The sequence below is a fragment of the Ixodes scapularis genome, unplaced genomic scaffold (assembly GCF_016920785.2).
Source record: "Ixodes scapularis isolate PalLabHiFi unplaced genomic scaffold, ASM1692078v2 PGA_scaffold12__126_contigs__length_90152505, whole genome shotgun sequence".
Classification (NCBI taxonomy): Eukaryota; Metazoa; Arthropoda; class Arachnida; order Ixodida; family Ixodidae; genus Ixodes; species Ixodes scapularis.
In genome coordinates this window covers 21,602,640-21,627,582 of record NW_024609838.1, presented here as the reverse complement: position 1 = coordinate 21,627,582, position 24,943 = coordinate 21,602,640, and the positions used below count along the sequence as shown (strand labels likewise).

At 46.4% G+C, this 24,943-nt stretch overlaps 1 protein-coding gene and 1 pseudogene across 1 annotated transcript; both read right to left on the bottom strand.

The window, feature by feature from the left end:
- Positions 1–1,136: 1,136 nt before the first annotated feature.
- On the bottom strand, positions 1,137–21,868 carry LOC8027755 (thimet oligopeptidase). The gene is made up of 16 exons (XM_029985523.4): positions 20,938–21,868; positions 18,373–18,512; positions 17,773–17,888; positions 16,121–16,290; positions 15,402–15,514; positions 14,870–14,924; positions 14,626–14,790; positions 10,054–10,215; positions 9,293–9,358; positions 7,883–7,987; positions 5,798–5,905; positions 5,141–5,214; positions 3,594–3,825; positions 2,717–2,848; positions 1,593–1,709; positions 1,137–1,299 (listed from the first exon to the last, which is right to left on the bottom strand). Exons 1-16 carry the CDS (start codon positions 21,106–21,108, stop codon positions 1,201–1,203), a joined length of 2,025 nt encoding a protein of 674 aa, XP_029841383.2. The 5' UTR covers positions 21,109–21,868; the 3' UTR covers positions 1,137–1,200.
- Positions 21,869–21,962: 94 nt separating this feature from the next.
- LOC8027754 lies at positions 21,963–22,502 on the bottom strand (annotated as a pseudogene).
- Between the last annotated feature and the right edge of the window lie 2,441 nt (positions 22,503–24,943).

Here is a 24,943-nt window from a genome sequence, read left to right as displayed (position 1 = left end):
TGAGGAAAAGCGACAAGTGGCGTTTGGGGCCTCGGAGGGACATTTCCGTCCCCTCGCTGTGCGGGTGGAAGCGCCTCGGCACACCACGTAGCTTCGGCCCTGCTGCACGCAGCTTGTGAAATGCACTATCAATCCTCCTTCGACCGCTGAGGTGTCGACGCCCAGCAGGTTCTCTCAGGTAGCATGGCCATCTCGCTGGCGTCCAACCTTTCTTACGAACAACGTCCGAGCCAGTCAGTCGCGTAAACAGATCGGGAAAACTTAAGAGGTTTATTCCATAGCGAAATATCTGTTCGAAGAAGACCGTCCCTCAAACGGTCGGGGTTTGTTGACACCTGAGGGAGAGGAGGATTCCGTGTGTTTGCGCCGTTTGTACTTTCGGAGCAAATGCACCGAAGTTTCACAAATTAAAGCGTGTAATCTTTATTTCCGTTGCAGTGAAAAGCAGTGCGTAAGTGAAAATCATGTCGTATTACACCTGAGACTGCGGTGGAAGAAAACGGAAGAACTTTCAGTAGAAGGAACAGACACAGAGAACGTCTCAACTTGAGACGTTCTCTGCGTCTTTGAGACGTTCTCTGTGTTTTTGAGACGTTCTCTGTGTCTGTTCCTTCTACTGAAGGTTCTTCCGATTTCTTCCACCGCAGTCTCAGGTGTAATACGACATGATTAGCTACCACCAGCTCGCCTGCACTCTCACCGTCTTTTCACCGTAAGTGAAACTTCAGAAATGATAGAGAACAATTTTGAATTTGCCGCCAAGCCCGGAAGATGCCCGTGATAACCCGCCAACCCGCATAGGTAGTGGCGCCACCTATGCGATGCAACGCAAAGCAGACGGCCTCCGTCTGCGTCTCTCCATGGTCGGAGCCTCCCCGTAGAGATTTCTCGTTTTTTTCTTTTATCTTTTGATCCAGGTAAACTCATGTTCTGAAACTTTGGCATCTTGCTTGGACCGCTAGGGTTACATTCTGGCGGAGTTTGAGCGTTCTGCGATGCATAGTTTTTTTACGCGGGCCGAAAAGTAGGGTTTACTTTTCTCGATCGGACACTGTATACCTACCCAATTTGCACAGTTTATTTAGCACACTCAACTGTTCGTCGGAACGAATAAATTCTCAAATGGAAAGGTGTGCTACGAGATTGTAAACGGCATTTATTCAAAATAAGCGTTGCTCCGGTTTTCTTTGTTAAGAAAAATTACGATGCTGGAATAGCAGTGGACAGTCCCTTGCTGATGAGGAATGCCTCTGTGCTCGGCTCCCTGCCCAGGAAGTTCCTCAGCATCACTTCGCCATCCTTGAGACGAGAAAAAAGAATGCAAGACTTCACTCAACTGGACGGACCTTTATCCTTCCAATAGGATGAAAGCTTTCGCCTCCTGCTGCGCTAGCTAGGTGGCAAGTACAGGGTGGCTCATTCTATCATGCCCTTGGCTGCACAGCATTTATACACAGTGCCGACAATACTGATGTAGTAGTAGACTAGTATATGTCAAACCAGGAAGACAAGCAGTTGGTTAAATGATTGGTATTCATAAAGCCAATGCACCGGCCACGGAGAGCAAACCCATGGCGACCACAGAAACGTACCAGAGTGCCTCCTGGGCACAGGATTTTCTCGCGGTAGTCCATGCCAGTCTTTGGGTTAAGTATACCCTCCTTCTTGAACCTTGCATCAAACATGTCCATACTGTACACTTCGCTCCACTGCAAGGAAAATACAACCAAACACCTTTATGACAAATTTCGTGGGACTGACAAATAGTTCTGTTGTACAAATCCCTTTGCCGTAAAAAGGTTGAGCGCAAAAAAACCAATCTCGCAAAACGAAATGCGAGCCACTGCTTAGCACTGCGCTTGCACGACAGAGGGGCTTTTTCCGTGCGACTCGATTGGTCTAGATTAGATTTTGGTGTCATCGGAGGGAAGTTGCAGCCCAATTAGAACAGGCTTCTCAAGCTGCAGAGCACTAATCTACAGTGTGCCCCTTATTTTGTTACAAAAATAAACCATGCACCTCTGAACACTCGGTCTCCATCCAAATGTGGCACTAGCGATTCGGGCCAGATGCCAAAGTTTCAGCGTTAACCGTTATCTTAAGGCCCGTTCACACTCTTGCGACCTCTTAAACCTGGGTTCCTTAAAACTTCTTAAACCAGAGAACACACTGGCGCCGTCTATTGGGAAGCAGTGTAAACTTGGCGGTCCAGCATATTTTTTTTTATTTCTCTTTCTTGGCTCGAAAAACTTTTGTCAATGTTATAAACGAGCCTTTCTATGGGTATTACGCACATTTGACCTCGGAAATCCCGCAAAACCTTCCTTCTTGTGAAATGCAGTTTCAGGGTCACCGCATAGATGGCGCCACAATGCCAGTGTGTTCCCTCATTCCAAAAACATTTAAGAGGTTTTAAGAAATCTCGTCTCTCTCAGTCGTACTCGGTCCCAAGAGTGTGAACGGGCCTTTATTCAAAAGTTACATGCGATTCCCTGAAGCATTCAACGGAAAAATAAGGCTTGACACCCGACGCCATTCATCCCCACGCATTTGTGGGCTTCATCGGCCGCCATTTTCCTCATCTTTACGTGCCTCATTGAAGACCTGGTTAGTTAACACCATCCAAACCAGAAATACTATAATCATGTAAACTGGTTTTCTGCCACCAACTAACACTAAGGTAAGGTAACCACCTCTGCTGGCTACGCACACCCACCATGTATCCGTAGTACCGGGCGTCGTAGCCTCCCATCAAGTGGCCGAAGCTGGCCGCAAAGTTGGTCCCCTCCTGGGGAGGGTATCCCAAGAGCGACTCCTGGATCTCTCGGAACACCTTCCTCGTATCCGCCTGAAAAACCGCAGCAACGTTTCCAGGTTTGCGCCGGTCCGAGCCGTACAAAAGTACAAGAGCAAATGCTCTGCAAACAATGAATTCGATCATATTTCGCCAGATCCACCTTCGCACAGGCAGTTACAGCACACCTGGCTTCCGACGCCGCACCAAAAACGGTGGTATCATTGGTGCGACGTCGGAGGTTTGCTCTTCCACAAAACGAACAAAAGAAAAACAGCAGCATCAACCTCGTTTCGACAAAAGTGTCCAAGTTACGGCGAACGTGCTATGCTCGCACCAAAAACGACCGCCTCCCGTGAACGCGTCTAAGCTTCATAACTTGGCATTACCATCTTTTCCCGTGTAAAAGTCGCGATTTTGTTCCCAGATCTTCGTCGGCAAGTCTTACAAGCATATATTTTTTTTAACTTCGTCTGTGCGGAACATAGGCTGCAAAAACATTTACGACAAAGAAAGATCGGCAAAGCAACTGTCAACGACCTCCCTTTTTGGTAATCCGAGAGAGGAACCCTTTCACATCCTGTCACAGTGAACAATCTAGAAAAGCACAGATCCTCGAATATAAGCAACCACGTATTGACCTTTTTGCAAGTTATACAATGGTGCGGCTGATAGACTGGAAAACGTGATACAGGGCGGTCACGCTCGTTTGCCACCTGGTGCGCAGTTTGACCAAGGGCATTTTGAAACGTTGGGTAAAAAATCGAAAGGATCAAAGTGGGGTGCAAGTCAAGCTCACCTCGGGTCGCGAGTGCAGCTCGAGGTCGAAGAGCGCGAGGCTGACCTGCCTCAAATTAAGCTGGGCCACGTTGGCGAGGCGAGAGGCCATCAGCTTCTCGGCCAGGTCCTCCGGTATCGGCTCCCCGGTCGAGTAGTGGCTGGACATAAGCCGCAGGGCCTGCAGGTCCCAGCACCAGTTCTCCAGCATCTGGGACGGGCACTCCAAGAAGTCCCGCTCGACCCTCGTGCCCCTGCAAGCCACCCGAAGCCGTCGGAAAAGGCACCGTTAATGCCAGGAAGTCTATTTGAATCCCGCAAGTCTGGCAAAAAAACGTTACCGACGGCTTCCGACGTAAAATTGTAATTGTGCCGCGCATTTGTTTGGACAGCGGGAAGTAGGTCGGCCCTGATGGGTGTCTGGTATCTCGGTTGTAGGCGAGAAATTTAGCCAGTGCATTCCTACTGCTAGCCCGAGGTTTTGAAATGGGTAATCCGGCAATTTCTTTAGTAATTACTCTAACTATATATTATGAACCCCCGGCCTTTACCCCTTTCGGCACGCTACCTACCACAACAGTCCGTACCCGGTCCATAGTCCACAAAGGAAAAGTTGGGGTCAAAAATAAAAATTGTTACTTAGATAATCCGCACTTAGTGCCTAGTCCAAACGTAAAAATTGTCATACACAGCACACTTTGACAAATGCCTGCTGTATTAGCTCACAAAGAAGGTTGTATCTTACATAAATCAACGTTAATATATTTTCTGATTTATAAAATCCTATTCGTCCTGGCACAGTGAACAATCTAGAAAAACACAAATCCTCTAATAGTATGCACCTGTAGTTAGTATGTAAACCATAGTTGGAAAACATGGTAGTATCACGAAATTCGCAAGTCATTGCGAAATCGTCAAATGAAGGTGATGCCGAAACAAACGTTAAAATATACCCGCATTTTCAGTGCCGCGACGTCACTGGCAGGGAAGCTTGCCCCGCGGACCAGGCACTTTAGAAAACACAACATGGCGCAACTTTATTTTGGACTGCTGCATGGATGCTGCGGCGAGCTTGCCAAGCATTCATTTCGTGCCATCAAACTTCTCGTAACTAGTTAAGAACAAATTCTACCATTCAAGGGGTGAACCTCTGCCCGTCGATGGTGTCACTTTTCTGTCGTTGCCAGTGGAAACTTTTATATGAAAAAGGCGGTTAGGAGCGAAACTGTAAATTTAATAACTTTGCAAAAGAAAACATCATGTTGGCCTAATATTTAGGTTACAATTTCAGCAACGGTGGTTGCTGTGTTTGTTTTATTTTGAGGCAAATCGGGGAGCACAAAGAAAATCTGGGACTATGCACCAAGTGGTAGCGTTTACACCACAGCATCCCGGTACGATGCTAGTCCATATAAAAACGGGAAGTGGTGGGGATCGAAAAGGGTTTTGCAGCGCGAGCTATCATTCCCCGTGCACCGAGGTGCGGTGCGACAACCCACTCGGCCACTTGTCCCCCTTCCTAGTTGAAAAAGAGCTTGTTTATGGAAACTTCAAGAAAACAAAACGCACCCAAACTCGACCAAGTTCGCCCTGGAACAGATGTGGTGCATCGTGTGGCCGAATTCATGGAAGAAGGTCGTCACCTAAAAAGAAAAAAAAAACATTGTGCACACAGCAAACACAAGACCCCTGAAACTCGCAATAACAATCAGCAGTACAAACGACAGTGACTCGCATAAAGAGACACAGTAGGACACGTTCGGTCAGTCAAATTTGAAACTGTGTCCATTCTTGTAATGTCTCTACTGTCACTTTATGGATCCATACTATGTACATACTCTACCCCAAGTGAGACTTGCAACTGTACAGAAAGCATTTAGTATGCTTCGGTAAACGTAACGTTCAAAGTACAAGAACCTATTTGTTTTGACAACTAGCTTATCAACAAGCCTGGCCAAACGAATGACAATTTATTGTTGCCGTTAACTGCGGCTACGGCATAGTCTGACAATCGGAGTGGCACCTCGAACAATTATTTTTATCAAATATGCACTGCGAGATAATTACGACCGCAGAATTAGTGCAGTCGCCTTTACATTCTGCGTGGGTGTTCCTGCAAAACATGGTCAAAGTATGAACTCGGGCACTTCGGGAGCGCTCCGAGGTACCCCAGTGGAGCTCGACCCCTCTCAGACAGGTTCAAGGAAGATTTCGAGGTAGGCTTACTTCGTTGTGGGTCAGGAGAGCAGGCTTGTCGGCGGTAGGTTTCGGAAAGTTGCACAGGACGCCCACCATTGCCAGCTGCCTCGATCCGTCGGCAGTCCGACAGCCAGGCTGCGCAGAAAACGGTCGCAGTTTTTGGTCTCTTAGGCACTGGATGAGGTTTAAAACATCGACAGATTTTGTTTACGAAAGAAAAAGGGCACAGTTTCGTCTTCAGTCGACGAAAAAATCTAACCCCGCTTTGTTTTGTCAGTTTGTTTCGATGGCAGAAAGTTAGTCGGCCCCGTGGGCACCTGGCATTTCTGATGTAGATAAAAAATTTGGCCAGTGCAGTACCACTGCTGGCCTGGAGTCTTTAATGTGTATCATGCAGTAATGATATATGATGCCCGTCCAGATCGAACTGGGGCGGGGCGGATCATTCAAACCTGAATCCCCGGCTTCCGTAGCGCAAACTTTCGCTCCACCTGCTCCGGGCTACGAGGTGTTAACAGACTCGGCCACCGAACCCTGTTTTGTTCCGGCTATGACCCGAAAGCAAAGAGTCTTTCAGCCTTTCCACTCTGGTGAAGAAGGAAGACCAGCAAAGCTATACTATGTGGGATGACCTCAAGGACAACCTCTAGGAGGACCTCGAGGACGACGCCTAGGCCAACCTCAGGGACCACAAACAGGACGACGCCTAGGACGACGTCTAAGACGACTCCAAGGACGACGTCTAGGACGACCTCAAAGACGACGTCTAGGATGACCTCAAGGACGACCTCAAGGACAGTGTCTAGGACAACATCTAAGACGACCCCGAGGACGACGCCTGAGAAAGGCTGAAAAGGTTGCCGCCATCTATGAGCAACAACGGCAACCAAACCACCGGCAAGCTGGTTGTCAGATTGCTGCCATCGCTCATAGATGGCAATAGCTGTCCAGAGTTTTGTGTCGACATTTATTTGTCCATGGACACGAAACTGGGGAAACTATCCCTTAAAGGGCAACTCCGTTTCATTTTTGATAATTAGAAAACTAGGTAGCCCTCTTCAGTATCATATAGGAAGACCCCATGTCAAATATTACAATCTAATTCCGTTTATATATTTAATAAACTGGCCAGCATACCTTCAAGCGAGCCAAGTTGCCGAAATCTGCCAACTCTAGCGTGCGGCGCGAGGCGCAATCATCAGCGCAGTCAATGCCACGGAGTTGGAGCAGCCAACATTGAGCCACTACGTCAGAGGCATATGACTACGTCATTCTCACATTTTGTTTGTTTTTACTTCTCAGAGCGAAATTGAACAATGATGTCATGAATTTCTCCTCCCGGTGTTGGCTGAACGGCGTCCACGTGATCTCTGTAACGTGGATGTGCTAGTTTGTACTGCCCTGCGCTTACCGATCTGTTTCTCCCTATGATTTCTCCACTCCCCTTCTCTCTTGTCTTCTCCCTTTCCCCCTCTCCCCCGGGCCATCACCGTCCACGCCATGCGAAGCGACCTGCCAGCGTCGCGTGTCCTGTTTCTCGCTCCCTCCCGAACGTCACAAAACCACGTGGCTCGATGTGACGTGGCCATGACTCTGACGACCCGAGACCAATGTTGCCTGACGCAACCGAAGTTTCGGTTTCGGTGTCAGCTGATGTTTAAATTAGGATTACACAAATAATGTTCCACATTTCGCGAATCCGAAGACGTGGAGTTGTTTAGTAGCGCTTTGTGAATTTGAATCACATGTAAGCCTAAATTTTTCGGAATTGAGCGGAGTTGCCCTTTAACAGCTCTGCTGTAAAAAAGCAGCAGGGTACAGAAGTCAATGGTACAAAGCTCGTCAATTTTAAAATGGACTGGCAAAGCTCAAAGGCAGACCGACAGAATCTTCTGCCGGGCAGAAAATCGGCTCCCGGTTTCCTTCTCTCCATTCCCCCTCTTCTCTACACCTCTCCCCGCAAGAGCAGGTCTCTGAGCTACTCCCCGCAGAAAGGAGGAACTGAGGGAAAGGTTCCTGCTTTCTGGCTGCTTGTCGACCTTAAAGGCAGAGTGATCTTCCCCACAGCTAGCCAAAGCTCTGGGGACAGCGGCAGTTTGAAGACGCACCCACCTGCATGGGGATGTTGCAGAAGTGGCTGTACTTCCCTTCCCTTGGGAACAGGTCCATGAGGAAGTAGCCTAAAAGTTCCTGGCTGGCAACGTCCGTCACCTTGAACTGCGGAGAGGAGACGGTAAGGACGCAATGCCCCACAACCACAATCGGGGCAACAAGAATGTGTCTGTAGCAATCAATTTTATTAAAAAAAATAAACACAGAACGCACTGCACAAACGTATCTGGATCCATAGCTCTCTTGGCTAGTCTTGCATGCATTCCGAATGCGCAAAAATAAATAATGCTGCGGTTTCCTTGCACCCATGCATGTGCCATGCGAAAAAAAAAACCAGTCTACTCTCATTAGCTCAAACTCCAGGAGGCCACAGACTTTAGTTTGAAATATCAGAAGTTTGAATTATCAGAAATTCATCTAAATATGATGCGAGGCAAAGTAGCGATTTGCTATAGGAATAGCTACACCATCCCAATCAGATTTTTTTTTACGCTTTCCTCTACACAGGCATATTTATAAGTAGGCAGATATAAAATATTGCTGAAGTTCGAAGCGAATAGTGGTTTCGGCCGAATCTTTTCTAATCGTATACTGAATAGTTTCTCCAATCCTTTTACTACCACTGTGCCATGCTTAAATGAAAATTCAGCTGAACCCGTGAAGGTTGTTTTCGACATTCCACTTGTCCACTTCTAAGCTCAGTTAGTTTTATTATAACTAGTGGTATATCTATGAACCGTTGCCTCAGAAAGTCCAATGCCTGCATTGGAGTGGCATGTACATAACAGATTTCACATAAAGTTAAACCTAAAGAGACGCCGAGCTATCCTAATAGAGGGAATTTAAAAATCTGCTTGCTATATGCAAATATTCTTTCATCTCAAACTTAACCCCATCAGAAAAATGAAAAACAAGCACAAATAATGAAAGCATATTGTCAGGACAGTTCTGCTTGCATAATCGCGTAGGGTTAGTCCCACTGACTGCTTCTCACCGAGCACCCAGTTACCGAGCACCGGCATACTGTGGAAAAGCACTGACCGTGACCATTGTGGGTATTGCTTTCCCGCAGTACACAGGTGCTCGGTGAAAAGCCTACTCAATGGGGCAAACACCGCAATGAACAAATAATATGAATTAAGCAGAAACGCTCTTCGAATTAAGCAGCTTCTAAATGCATTAAAATTATAGCGGGACAACCAATTTTTTTTTATTTGTTTGAATTAACCAGGAGTATGAAATATCCAAGTCGCGAGTCCACTGTATTTCTTACTCCAACATTGTTTCCATATAAAACCTTTTAAGTGAATTTTCAAATGTTTTGCTCGCGCATAAAGTGAAACAAACTATAGTCTGAGGCAGTCCCGTCTCGGGACAGCAACGAACGACCCAATTGACCGGTCGACTCACCAGCTCGGCCTCGGGGTGCCACAACTTCACGTCCTCCACCTTGTCGAACTTGAGGCCCAGCAGCATCTGCCCAAAGAGGCACATGTCAAACGTAAAAACTCAGAAACAACAATCGCCACGGCACGACGACAATCACGAAAACGTAACGCAGATGTCTGTGCAACACAAAAGGGTCCAAGCAGTATATCTGCAAGTGCTCCCACTATAGCAGAAACACTGTCGGTAATCTGAACCTCCAACGACAATCCTTGCAGTGGAAACTAAGGCCCGACAAACTCCAAAGGGGGCACGAGCTAAACAAAAAAAAAACTCTAAGAAGAAAAGTGCTGATGTGCTTCCGAAGAGCAATCAACATTGCACCATATTTCGAAGTAAAACCAAGGCTCCCTAGTTAACTTCATTTTTTCAAGCAACTCTTCCTTAAAACATGTGGACGCATGCATTTTTAATTACAATGGACCGCCGACATACCGTAGAAGTAAAGACTATTTGTTTGTGTTGCCGTGACTCAAAACATAATCCCTTTTCGGCGGCAAACGTGTCGCAATTTCTATATTCGGTGATCCACCTTCATCGGCCTCATCTTAGATCCTAGCAAGGACGCAGGCCAATTGCTCCGCCATATTTGCGTTGAATTCTCAGAAATGGCAACAAGTCAATGCCAGATGCGCTAACTCATTGCCAGCTGAACGGTTATGCATCAAGATGTTGGAAAGGAGGGGTCAAGGAGTTCCTTTGCGCCGCAGACGCTCGGTGCATACCTCATATATTCCTAAGAGCCCCTTGGTGACCACATCGAGAGGAAAGAAGGCCCGAAGCTTCTCCTGGTCCACCTTGTACACGCGCTCTTCCACCAGGTTCTTGTAGTATGACACGTCCCAAGCGTTGAGCTTGCCATCAAATGGAATTCCCTGGCTCTCGCACTGCAGAAATGTGCATGAGAAACATCAAGACTACACCAATGTAAAGGCATGCTTTCTTGTTTGAACGCAAGTAGTAGCACTTTCCGCCTTCGCAGCTTGTTAAAAGAAGCAAATGCCATTCGTTATCTGCTGTTGTTATCAGCTCGAGTTAACAGATGCCATTTGTTACTGATGTGTGTTGACAGACGATATTTGTCGTCTGCTTGTATTGTTACATAACCTTTACCCTCTACTTGTGTAGACAGACATTTGTCACCCGCTTGTTAAAAGGCGACATTTGTCGTCTGCTTGTGTTCCCAGATGACAAATGTCATCTGACGGAGTTCACCACTGGCAACAAAGTATTGCAAGAGCCTCCTGCATTGCGTCTAAAACACGAGTCCACATTTCAGAACCACGTTTATGCAACTAGACGGCACCACCAGAAACCGGGGCGCAGACGGACTTCATCTGACATACTACAGTAAAACCTGTTTAGAACGAACCCACGTACAGCGAATTATATTCAATATCGAACTCACGGAAAGTTTAAATAAAAATGCATGGAAAAAGTATCTTTTATAACGAACAACATATTGGCTATATCGAACTTTTTCACTCTGAGAAGGCTTCCTAAAACGCACAAACAATTGTCTTATAGCCTGTCCCTTTCCCAAAAAGGAAGTAGGAAAGAAAAAGATTTCAGAAAGCTGAAGTTGTGAATAAAATTGAGCTAAGAGAAGCGATTTAGAAGGGGGAGAAAGCTAAAAAATACACTCAACACGCACGCACAGAAAAAAAAAAAACTTTTCATCCCAAAGCGTTTGCCCCCGAAGAAAAGAAATTCAGAAGGGTAGATAAGCTAAAAAAATAACTCCGCACGCATGCAAAAAAAAAAAAAGAACTTTTTAGCGCGTTGTTACAAGGCGGAAGTGAAGAGATGAGGAAGAAAGACAAGTTCTCGCCTTACAACGAACTCATCGTGGAAGTTGGTTGTAAACGTTTTTCGCTATAGCAAGTAGTTCGTACTTGCTATATCGAACTGATCGTAGTGTTTCCTGAGGTTCGTTATAAACGGGTTTGACTGTAGGTAGTTGGACAATGGGGGAAATGAGTGCAGAGTTCAGCGCTCGAACGAGAGCTACTTTTGCGGATAAATGTTGGGATGGAACATCCATACACAGGGTGTTCCTCACACTGAAAACAAAATTCTGGCCCGTGTTTCGTGAAAGAACATGTAAAACAAAAAGAGGTAAGGGGCATGAACAGCACTGAACATGTGGCGCACAATAGAAATGCAGCAAGGCTACAACTAGACATACATAAGTTCCCTTGAAAAAGTAATCAACTAACTCACTACTCAATCAAAAGTGACCAAAACATATTACTCGCTCCAGTTCGGAAAAAGTCACAAAAACGTTAGTTTCGTTATTGATAGGCGTAACGAGTCGCAAGCATAATTAGGGATGCCGCGAACCACCCTAGGTTCGAATTCGAAAGGTTTCTATATTTTCGAACCGAACTGATGTTCGATTTCGAAAGGTTGCGATATTTTCGACCATACGGAGGTTCGAATTCGAAAAATTCACAACTTTCCAAAATCGTGGGGTTTCGAATTCGAAAAGTTCGAAGCTTTCATGGTTTCTAAAAGTTTGGGCTCGATTATTTTGAATATTTTTTTACTTGAGGTTCGATAAATTTGAAGATTTCGAACTTCCCTAATAGGAAATTCGAGAAATTCGAATGTTTCAAATTCCTTTGGATCTAAAATTTAAAAACTTCGAACGTTTCGAATTATAAAGACATAAGGTTCGATAAATTTGAAGATTTCGAATTTATTTCTATATAAAGTTCGAAGGTTTCAATTCTCTTTTAGGGCTAAATTTAAACAAAAAAAAAAAAAAAACTTTGAAGGTTTTTAATTTTTTTGAAGTTCAAGTGCGCAAAGTTCGAAGTCCGGTTTTCATGTTCCGCCACAGTTTCAGTTTCAAATAACCTTTTCACGCCTCACTGGTTTTCACGAAATCATGTTTAGAAAAGTTCGGGTGTGATATTTAGACGGCGCGAAGTTGGTCAGGCAATTGAATGAGACGACGAGTGTCCCGGATGTGCTGGAATATTTGCCAGTGCAGAGTGACAGGTGACAATAGATCAGTAATTGTGACCGCCAGCCCGGGGTGGTCATTAATGTGCATCACGAAGTAGTGATCCTACGAAAGCACTGTTTAACGATACTCCTCCAGTTCGAAACGGCCAGGGGCAGGCAGGTGGTTGAGGCTCAGAAAAACCTTGAAGTGATCTGGTAAACTGCCTTCCTACCCCCTTGCACGCTGGTAGTAATCCGATCAAACGCCGCCCGAGTGACGCTGGCATAAAGTAAAGTTAAGTTTGTGCATGATGCAAAATCCTAAGACTGGGAATGAAAATTGAAAGAACAAGTGTAAGACAGAAAGAAGGGGACAAGACAACGCCTCAAGCTCAGCTCTGGGAATGAAATTTAAAAGAAAAAGTGTAAGACAGAAAAAAGGGGACAGGACAACGTCTCAAACTCGGCTCAGGAAAACGTCTCAAACTCAACTCAGCTGAAAACTGAGCTCAGGACAACGTCTCTAACTCAACTCAGCTGAGTTTGAGACATTGTCCTGTCCCCTTTTTTCTTTCTTCTTACACTATTTTTTGCGAATTTCGTTCCCAGTCTCGGGATTTTGCATCAAGATCAACATACACCAGCTCGCCTGCACTTTGACGATTTTTTTGTTTGTAATTGCTTCGGAGGTTTATTTTCTGGGGCGGAAGAAACGCCGAGCAAAAAGCACAGAAGCTGACGCAACTTGAGGTCGCGGAGCGTTCTACCATACCAGTGGCGTCAGAAGAAAAAAAAAAGGGGGAAGGGGAAGGGAGGGGGGGCTCCAGTCCACCCCCCCCCCCCAGATATTTCGGACTGTTAAAGAAAACAATACCGGGAAATAGGGCATCGTCGAGCTTATTTTAACCTGAAATTATTTATGCATATGCATAGCTACTGTCGCTCTTCACTGCATAAAAGATCGCGTAGATGGTCATTGTCGGAAACTCGTTGTCAGAAGGCACTACCCGTCACATGCTCGGTGGCTCGGAAGTTCAAAGCAATGTCTTTTCGACCTAAATAACTGTGCCATTGGTAAAATATAATCAATAAATGAACATAACAAAAAATGCAAAAAATAAAAAGCTGGAGAGAAAAAAGCTATCAAGAACCCGCCGGAAGTGTTGTATTCTTGCATATTCAGGGGCCCAGAACTATGAAACAGGTTTCTCCTACCAAAATGTGTACAGGCCAAAAGAAACACATCCCAAAAATGTAAAACGAGAAAAAAAAATTTTTTATGACGTGCTGTACTTGAACAATTTTAGAAATCTTCCCCCATGAGTTAATTTAGTCCTCAACGTGAAAAAACAATAAATACATTATTATGTATTCTGCAGATGGTAATGATATGTACTGTCTGTGGTGTTAATTTAAATGCGATACCTCAAACAATGTAGGCGAAAAAAATTACCAAGTTTAGGGCATAATCGCCCGTAGGCACATGTTTGGTTATTTCTTTGAAACTCGTCTTGAACAACAATAATCATATCTTAAGACGACACTTACCTAGGCTATACTTAGATCATTCTTGAAAAAGTTTAACATCTCTACCATAAATAGCTTCGGCTATAGCGCGCTTCAAATATGGCACAAACGACAATTGTCAAAAACCCGTCGTCCTTCCTTGCTCCTTCGGGAATCTATTTCTTTAAAACAGAGCATGCCAGATGATTGAAATAAACGGCATTGTCTTTTGCAATGAATGCGGCACCGCATGTAAAATTGCGAGAAAAAAAAAATTACGAATGTACCTCACTGCTTGAATCCAAATGAAACCGCCCACCGGTCTTTCGAAGTTCGACGAAATTCGAACTTTTGCCCTAAAAGTTCGAAGTTCGTTGAACTTTTGACTTTCCAGGAATCGAAAGTTTGACGATTTTCTAATTATTTAGATTAATAAGTTCAAAAAGTATCGAATTTCTTAGCGTAGGAAGTCCAAAAGTTCGAAAAGCTTCGAACTTTTTAGTGCAAGAAGTTCGAAAGTTCGAAAATCATTGAATTATTTAGTCTATCAAGTTCGAAAGTTCGGTAAGCATTGAATTTTTAGCGTAATAAGTTCGAACTTTCGAAAAGCGTTGAACTTCTTAGTTTAATAGGTTCGAAAATCCAACTTCCGTTGAATTTCTCAATATGGAAAGTTAAAAAATTTGACATCTTTCGAACCTGTCGAACCGCTTGATTCAATGATCGAAACTTCGATTCGAAAAAAATTTGCGGCATCCCTAAGCATAATGCATCATTTGTAAAAGACTACACATGCCCAGTGGCTACAGCCATTTCTAGACAATGAAATGCTGTCACACCTCTTCCTTTTTGTACTGCAGCAGCAGCTCCTTCTCCTTCTGCCACAGGGGCTGCAGTTTCTGCGCAAGCTCGGTGAGGAAACAACGCACGTTGCCGCTGTTCCTTGCCATCAGGATCTCGGTGATGAAGTCCGCATGGGTCTCGTAGTCAAGGAGCTTGGCTTTCTGGAGGACAAACGTTACAACACCGAAACGCTGTTGTTAACCGGGGCATCTTCGGAGACGACGGATCGAAGGGCCGTACCTTGTGTTTGAGAGAGATGGCCTTTTCTAGGAGAGGGGTGTTCTCCTCGACACACCTGAAAGTGAGGTTCTCGGTCAGAAACAATATGAGTTGCGGCTGGTTCACACGTCTGCATCTGAGTCAGATTGACCGCGTTGTGGCCGCTTGCGGCGAGACAACACGCTAGCGCTTTCAATCGGGTAAACCCTTCCGATCTGTGGGATGTCAAGTTTATGCACTATATCTATGAGAAATGGTCACTGATAACATTGTCAGGAATGGTTAAAGCCCGTTACGAAAGAATGACGCATAAAATATATACAGACCAAAACTGTTTCAAGACTGCCCAACAGATCATCGTTGGCAGCTGCAATGTGCCGGTTACATTCAAATAGAAATGTGTAAACCAGCCTTCTGTACCACGCTTACGCAAGTGTAAGCATCATCAAAAGCACGACAGATCCCATTTGCATCTCGGAAAAGTCAAAAATGCATTCCGAAGTCAACAAATTTCGTTGAAGCGACACCCTGAGAGGTGTTCCGTACCTCATACCTGTTTTCGAAAGCGAAGTTGACTCTCCTGCGCGTTTCGGCATTGACAGCCATCTTCATGATCGGCACGACGTGCGGGTATTTGAGCGTAACCCGACGCTTTCCGGACTCGGCCTGGGCGAAGAGAGAAACCGCAGAAACAAGATCGCAACACTCGTCTTTGCAAGCACTGCCCGAGACTAGTAGAAAACACAAATAAAGGTTTTAAAGATCTGCGGCAGCACCTTGGTCGTACCCGACAAAATCCCCATTACGCGAATACTTTTTGGGGTAGGTAAATCTCGGTGGAATCGTTAATAGATTGATTCTTAATTGAGACGCAACTTCCGACTACAATGTCGGTGGTCGTTGCTATGGTCACATGACTACTTACGCCAGTCAATGGGGTGAGCCACCACCTGTAAGGGACTCCCTCTGCAGAGGGCACAGTATTGACATGGTCAGCAAATTTTAAGACGTTCTAAGTCAACCAAATCTGCCAAATCTAGCAGACAATGTCACTCCCTTGCGTCGGTCTACTATCTGTTTTAACAAACTGGCATCCCCAATAACGGTTAGTATTATCATTAAAAAAAAAAGAAAAGATTAGAATGCAGGCAAACTGGCGGCAGCTAGCACAGGACTCTGGCACGAAAAGAAGGGAAACTTTGTTTTGTGTTTGTTTCCTTTTCATGCCATCGCCTCGAGCTCCAGCACCGTCGTTCGTTACCAGGAGTGTACCGTGTCTAGGTTTTTGACAAACTCTTCGGGTAGGCCCTTCAGCTCTTCCTCTGTGAACTCCAGTACAGTATTCTCCTCGTTCATGGCCTTGGTGAATTTCAAGGAGAGCTCGTTGATCTCATTTTTGAGGTCTTTCACTTGCTTCTGTACCTCGGGGCTCAGATGCAATCCTGCGGCAGAATCACTAAAAATTAGCCTTCCAATTGTTGCTCGTCACAAGACGAGTCGAAGCTTTCATTCACTACACCAAACCGCAAGGGCAGCGATATAGCAACACAGCACAGGGCACAGGTTGGACACAAGTGCTGCATCAGCAATTCAGTGCCTCCACCTTGTCACCTATAGCTTGTTCCACCTTAAAAGTGAGAGAAGCCAAAGCTACAAGGACATGCACCTTGCCCTGAACAATGCTCGCACCACACGAGTGCACGTGCTCGGCAGGAGGGCTGAAAGCCCTAAGCTCACTCCGTACTCTGTCTCATAACATGGCAAACTGTGGAGGCTGTGGCCCCGCAACCCAATAAGAGCGCCGGAGCAAGGCACGTGATAACACTCTATGGTCGAGACCATGGGGGCCTCGTTACCGCCACAATTACAACGTAGCCGTCCACGACAAAAACTAGTTCTAGTTTTTTTCTTTTAACGGAAAATGAACTCGCGCGATTCCATCTATAAAAAGAAGATATGAAGAATAAAGAATAAATAATCATAAATTTATGAGCTTCAATTATATTTAAACCAAAAAAAAAACGCCACATCCACGTCCGCTCGATTTTTTTCACCTTGTAGCGCCATGGCCGTCGGCGATCGCAGCCGTGTAATCGGCCGTTTCTGCTCGAAACATCGCACTGTGCCCTGGCATCAGCACCCATCACAGATTTGCGGTTAAATTGAGCATATGGTTGTCTCATGAACTGTTACTGAGGTACTCGCTATTCTAGCAGACGCAAATGTTGGTGCGGTGGATGTTCATCCGAAGTTGGTTTGTTTCGGAGCAGTCGACTCTTGACTAGCAGACGACAGCCGGTTCCTCCGGGCCTTGTCCTCGCATTTGGCATGGTGACACAGAGGCTCCCATGAAGTGGGGTAACATACTTCGCTCCAACGCTCTTACTGGGTTGAGGCCCCAGCCTCCACAATTAGCCAAGTCATCATAAAACGGAGTATAGTAGCTTCCAGTATGCTCACACTTAAAAGTGAAACGAAGCGCAGGAGGTGTTGGTCGTAGGGAAAGAAGCAGGCACGTAGCCAGGATTTTGTTTCAGGGGGGGCCCGCCCATGACGAAATGCTGTATGAGGGGGAGGGGGGAGAGGAGGCCCCAGCAAAATGGACGATTTTAAAGGGGGGGAGGGGGGGAGGGGCCAGGCCCCATGGGCCACCCCTCTGGCTACGTGCCTGGAAAGAAGGTAAGGTAGGGAGAAGGATGGGAGGTGATATGAATGAAGAGGCAAGTTGAAAGTGCAAAGCCCAAAGTGTAATCTGCCTCTCCTGGGCACAATTCTGCATTTCCAGCAAAGGCCTGCGCCACTCTGCTAGAACGAAACTCAGCCAGCGGCTCTCCGAATGTGTCCACTGTACACTCTCGGTTTTAAGCGCAAACTTGGAATTGATTTCTGTGCACCTTTATAGAGGAATTCTGTCAGAACCTTACCGTCCCGTTTACGAAGCCTGATCAATTTCTCAAGGAAGCGCTTCATCTCGGCTGAGAGAGAGCTGGTGTCCATTTTCTCCAGGGCTTGCAGCTTTTCAAAGATGTCAAGCCGCATTCTACGAAAGCAGATGGCACGAGTAATCAGATCTTTGGATTCTCCTCAGAGGCACAGAATTTCGGGTAGCTACCGTAATCCGGATTGTCCAAGGACAACCAAACGACATGAGTAATCCAGTCTCTGGATTCTGCTCGGAGGCACGGAAGTTCCAGTAGCTACTGCAACCAGGATTGTGAATGGGCAATCGGACAGCACGAGTAGTCAAATCTCTAGATTCTGCCCAGGCGCAGAAGTCCCGGTAGGTATACATAATCAGGATTGTCCAAGGGCAATCAAACGACACGAGTTATCAAGTTTCTGAATTCTAAGTTCCAACGGTTACTGTAACCGGGATTGTCCACGAGATATTGGATGGCTTGAGTAATCAAGTGTTTGGATTCTGATCAGAGGTGTGGAATCTTTGTTAGCTACCACAATCAGCGTTGTCCATGGACAGACATTAAAACAAAAAGTTCCGAGAATAAGCAAGAACATTTCCTCACCCGCATTCGACTTCAAACTCGTCCAGCATACGGGAGGCTTCCGAGCTAGCATCCCGCAGTTCCTTGTTTGTTGAAACGTACATCGCACGCTTCAAGTAGAGTCTCTCATTCATGAAAAGTCGCTCGACCTCTGCAAGCTCCTGAAACGAAGAGATTATGAGCTGGGTCCAGAAACAGAATCAACTGATGTCCCACCCTAGAGAATATAGTCAACCAAGTGTGCTTGTTTTTGCTCTAGGACTTGGAACTGTTCCTCAAAACTGACCGTGCAGCTGTTGCCATCGTTTTGTTTGTATTGTACATGCTTTTTCTTGTAGAAATCATATTCTTCCTATGGCACATCGATTTTGCAACTGCTGCTAGCTTTGTCGGGGGCAGGAACTCTGTGAAGTCGCACCACTAGCGAGGCTTTTTTTCTGTCTTCATCGCAGTGATAAACCAGAGACAGACAGTTCAGAGAAACTTGTTTTAGCGAACGCCGTTTTACCAACCCCAGTTTATCGAATCTCTTCATTTGCAGCACAAATGCCCGATAGATGGCGAGTGGTAGTTCCAAGATGATGGAAAAGACGGGGAGGATACTCCAGGATTTCCAACGCGCCAGCTTGCCAACGCCAGTCAGTGCGCTAAAAATAATTTATTGGTCTACAAATGCAAAGCAACCAGGGCAGGGGCATATTACAGGTGACAGATGCTGATGCACTTTAGGAAATCGAGCACGTGGACATCTGAAAGTTGCGGAAACCTCAGCGAGCGCGTTTTTGGCACCAGCCACGTCACCGTTTGTGTCAAAATATTTTTGAGGGTGATGTAAATGTTGTGATGCTTGCACTTTTTTCAAAAGTGAGCCGCTCCCAGCGACCGTCAAGCCCCGGAAGAGCAGCGTTCACAGTATTGATGTCTTCATGCCACAGGTTCACAACTCGCTGGTCACCGTTGCGGCTTTAGTATATTGCAACAGGTGATAGTCAGTTTTAATATGGCGTGACTGCAGGGTACCCACTGTAGCTTGGAAGCTTGCCTTCAAAGTTTAATTTTCACCGCGCACCACAAACGTTGCCGTGCTCACAGTAGTCTACAGCAACGCTATGCTATAACCGCCCATTAAAGTCATCAGCGTGTTTAGGGGTTGCATTTATTGCTCATCAAAAGAAAATATTTTAATATACCGTACATTTGTCTACCGTGTTACTTGCAACGTTGCAGCCCGTTTTGTCAAGACTGCCCGTTCTAATCCCGTCACCAACTGCTGGCTAACAGACTTGCTTAAAATGCTTTGAGCATTTCTTTAATCGACTCTGTAATTAACCGAAATTTTGAAAGTGCTTGGAGCAAACGGTCGTGTTCCTCATAACGGCCTTAAAGCGCAAACCCGTTTCCGATGTCTACTGGTCAACGTACACTGTTGCGCGTTCAGTTTTCTCTTACTTAGAGCAAAGAATAAACTTTCATAGACCGTACGCTAGAGTACTACACTACTAGCAGGAGCATTTGCCGTCACACGTCCAGTAGAGATCAGCTGGCGACCGCAGGATTAGAAATCTGAGGTGTATCCGACATACGAAAAGTTCCTAAGGAAATTAGACATCCTGCTGTCCCTTCGTTCAACACTGCTGCGAGGCGGAACACAAAAATTCTTATTTTAACGTGCTCATTTTTTTATTAAAACTGATTCACGCATAAATGCGCCGACCAGAACCATGCGATAATAGCAGCATGCACCGAGGCACCAAGGCCGACAATCCCTGCCACCGCTGTCGTCCCTGCTCCTCTGGTCCTCCGTTCGTTCGCAAAAGGGTGAGCAATGGGCTGGAGTTGCGAATAGAGAAACCCAGTTTAGAGAAAATGGCAATCAGTCTCTTTTTAGCTAATTCGACCGGCGAGAAGCGGTGTATACAGTTGGGCTAAATGGGTTAACCCCTTTGTGTTGAGCTGCCGCAGCCTGTCGCCGCATAAAGGGGGGGGGGTGTTAACACTTGTTCCAGTGACAGATGTGCGATATGTAGGGGAGCCTTTTTTTAAACAGCATCCCCTTTTTGATAAACAGCGTTTCTCTAAACTGAGCTTCGATAAAATGAGCCCTTTCTTTAAAACGTACCTGTTTCGATGAAATAGCATTCAATCAACCGTAGTAAACCTGTGATAAACAAATTGTTAAGTTGGTGTGCTTTGCTGAACCTACCTTAGCCCACTTTGCACAGTTTAATGGTGTGGGACTCAAATAGAATCTAAGACTGTCAATCGGCTTCTGCTGGACAATGGCAGGCAGTACCAAATGTTGAATTTGATAAAAGCAACAGTATTATATAAATATTTAGCTGCCAACTCAGTCATGTGACTCAACAAAGTGCAAGAGTTCCAAAACCAATCACATTCTTTAGTGAACAAAGGCTTATCCAAAGATCCTGGCTCAACTGCAGGCTAACTCAGCAACGTGACAACAAGAATGCGGTGTAACTGTTTCAACACCGATCGCATTTTCAGCGCGCTTACCGCAAACACCCAGCGTGACTCAGCAACATAACTATTTCATAAGGGCTGGGGGGAAGAAAAGAAAACACTTACACCCAGCACGTTGTTAAAAGTGATTTGGTCACCCTCGAGAGCGCCGATATTGTCGCACAAGGCTCTGCAGTCTTCGATTAGGCGTGTTGCCCGAGCCAGCAGCTCTTTGGGCTGGAGGTCGTAATCCCAAGCCCTCAGAATGCCGGGTGCTGTGGTCTTGTTGGGTTCCATGGCAGCCGTTTGCTTCGCCGAAGGTTACGTTACCGAGATTGCTGAACAAAAACACCGCCTGACGTAACTCGATAGTGAGAGGGACGGCGCCGGGTGCAGAGGCAGCCTCGAGCAACGTTACGCCTCAAGGACTACTGTCGAGTGCCAGTCGAGTGCAGGCGGAGTTGTTGTCGGTATCGGAACTGTTTTCATCAAACACAAGCCGGTTGTCAGCGCGAAGTGTTTCCGCCGCTGGCGAGACGAAAGGCGCCAACATAAGATTAAAAGTTCTGTCGTTCAGTTGGTTCAGTGTTCACGTGTGTGCTTTCTGATCCAGGTTGCACGCGGCACTGGCGGCACCTCGCAGATACAAAACACTCAAAACTTGTGAATCCACAAGTTCAAAACGAAACTGACGAAACCCCGAAACCAACGTTGCTTTTGATACGCGTTTGGATTTCTTCATTTTACTAAAATGGCGCTACCATAACTCTATGGGCGCTACCAGCGAGCTGCAATTTAGTAATACCAGTAACACACCGTGACCAGTAATGTGTGTACGCTACGTACAGTAGTACAGTTTATTTTAAAATTTCAGATTTTAGTTTGTTTTGGCTTTTGTATAGTTATTTTTATAATTAAAAAAATATTTCCGTACGGTTGTTAAGCGTAGTTGACGCGATGCGATTCTTTCTTTTATGTCCTATCCAATCCAATCCAAAATAACGCTGTCAAGATGGCGCCGGGCGCGGTGCCGGAAGACGCCTGCGGTGCCGCGTAGCCGGCACTGCTCGGGCGCTTCCCTGGGTGTTGAACCCCGACCGGCGCGTATCTCAGCCCGTGGTCCAACAAAACCTCGCGCGACGGAGTCCCGGTCAGAGCCCGGGCCCGGGCGGGCGGCCATGTTCCAGTCCAAGGTTAGTCCTAGCCCAACCCGGAGCAGCATTAAAGAAGCCAACGACCACCTGCAACTGCTTCATGTCAAGGTGGCTGAACTCGAACGCACGGTCCAGGAACAGGCCGAAGCGCTCATCAAGAAGGACGAAGCGATGCAGGCCAGGATTCGAGACGTTGGCGACGCCAAGGACTGCCGAATCGCGGAGCTGGAAGCGCAGCTAGCCGCTGCGGAAGAGAGGTTGCACAAGCACGAGGACTTGCTGCGCGAGCGCGACATGCAGCTCGAGCTTCTGTCCCATCGCTACGCGCTCGTCGACGAAGTCGCCGCGTACACGCCCGTAGTCGAGAAGTTGCTGGCGGCGATGAAGCGGCTTCCGGCGCGGAGCGGCAGGCCGCAGCAGCAGCGTTCCAGGGCCAACTCGAGAGGGAGTCTGTCGACGGCTTCGGTGAGGCCAAAGTCTTCGACGCCGGGGACCCCCAACCACGACGGCGCCAACAGCGTGCTTGTGGACGGACATGCGCTTTCCGAGCTCCGCATCGGGCGAAGCTTCAACATCAACAGCAACTTCTCGGCGTCCGAGGACGAAGCGGACGTTGTGGGCGCCATGCTCTGATGGTCGTTGCCCTGTCGCTCCTACCGAAAGTTCCGCCGGTTGCGTCCATGTGGCACTGATACTGGTTGCAGGGCGGATCACGTGACCTGGCCCGAACAGCTCGGGGGACCTCGCACGGTGTGTTTCTGTTTCGCTCGGTCTGAATCTCCGAACTCCAGTTGTGTGCTGCGCAACTATTGCGACCTAGCTTCGCGGACTTTTTCTTTAAATATCGATGCAGTTTAATTTATTTCTTGATTTTTAGGTTCGTCCTGTTATGAGTGCCGCAATCGTTGTAGGTTTTGTTTCCTGGAGGGAGCCTCGATACTCATCATCATTACCAGGCCGAAGCAGTATTTATTCTCCAAAACCTCACGTTCCTAATTGGCTCTTGTGCATGTGTGGAGCCATTTTTTCGTCAATCTGGTTTTGTGAAAGTCTGAGTGCTTGAGTAACGAGCCTTAGCAGGAGCTTCCAGGATACACTGGCATAACGATGCTAGCGATGCATCAAGTCGCCCGCGGGAACTCTCTACGCGACGTCTAAGGACGTAGGCACTTTGAGGTCTTTGTCGGACGCCACAGCTGCCTTGATGCTCAGACGATGCCCTGAGCAGCTTTGGGTACTGGCATCTTAAGACTCTAGCGCAACTTGTATACCATTGTTGTACAGTCAAAGAAACTCAAGCTTGAAGCGTCGTGCATCTCCCTGTTCCTCTAGTCTCCTTAATGGAAGAGGTTTGAAACGCAGCTTCTCTACGTGTTACTGACTGTCCAAATGCTGTTCTTACCCACTGCACATTGATGGTACTTTACTGTCTTCGCTGTTCAAGGTATTGCAGCCGTGCGTTATGTGATGCCCCCGGGCTTATGCCTTTGTGCTTGGCACGATTCCCAGGAAAGACGAACGGTTGAAGTACTTCCAAGATTGTGTACATTACGAGGGGCTCTCATAGATAGGGTTATCTACGTGGTCTTTCCAACAGCTAAGAGTAAGATTTATTGCTCGTTGGCAGTCATTGTCTCGTCGGGATTACATTTGTTTTCATACGCTCTAAATGGCTTTGCACAACTGGCAGTTTTGTAATCTCATCAATTGCTGTAGGACTTCTAAGAAAGGGGATTAGATTACGTAATTTAATCTTTTTTGTGAGGTTTCGACATGTCTGGATCGGTGCAATAGTTTTGAATGGAGGTTGCATGTATATAAACTGTCTCATTTTGAAAATAAAATGCTATTCAGAAGAAGCGAGGGGGATGTCGCAGAATTATTCACTTGGTTTAGTGCCGAAGGTTGGAACTGTGAGTGACTGAATTTGATGTCCGGTACAGTCAGTGTCGGGGTGAGAATGGCAAGGAGGATTAAGTCACTATATCCGCTGACTTTAGTTTCAGGATACCTGGAGCAGATGGGCACTGTAAAGCATAGGTTCGATACTATTTGGTAGATAGATAAATATTTTTATTGAAACCTGGAAATTCTTTGATGTTCGTTCTCTAACCGGAGAGGGCGTTTTTGCACGACGTTAATCTGCCATTATGTTAGAGTGAGTGAGTGAGAAAATAATTAATTCAATCAGAAGGGGGGAAAAAAAAGGTGTGATGAAACTTGTAAACTTTTGTGTACCACCGTTTTGAGGGTGTCGTGTGAATCTTTAGAATACTTGCCTTCAGCATGTCCCCAACAGCTCATGGCAACAAGATGGTGGAAGAAATTAAGTAAGTGAAATCACGATATACAGGGGAATAAAGACACTTAGAACAAAAGTAAAACCTCAGAAAATCATCTCTCTCACACACACACACAAAACGCTTGCCGTTTTACGATCGGTTGGGGGGATCGGTCATCTTGGTGGTCGGGTGGGCTGTCACAACCAAAAAAAATATCGAGAGTTATCCGGGTGTGACGTTGGTAAAGGGTGGACCACTGACCGAGCGATAGGTCCACGCTTTGGTAAAGCCTGACCAATGAAGAGACACGGAGAGGCAGCTCGAGAACACAAAAAACTTTAATTTGGTACAGAAAGCTAATTCCGATCTATTCACTCTGCACAAATGGCTTCTGTAATATTGGATAGAATGCTTACGAAAATGGGGTTTACAAATCAAGGTTTGCGAAGGCTTATACAGTTACTAATGAAGATGTTACGATTAACCGAATCAGGAAATGCTAATTAAAAAAGTAACATCGAGTGCGGAAAGTCTCATCTGGCGAGTCGATGTTTGACGTCTTACTGCGCGGTCCGTCCAAAGTGGAGGAGTTCCGGCGGTCGGCTGGCTCACTATGGGCAGGGCCCCCTGGCCTCGCGCCCACTTCTTCAGCTGACACGCTCACACACAGCGGAATTCCGTCCTGTACTTGGCGAG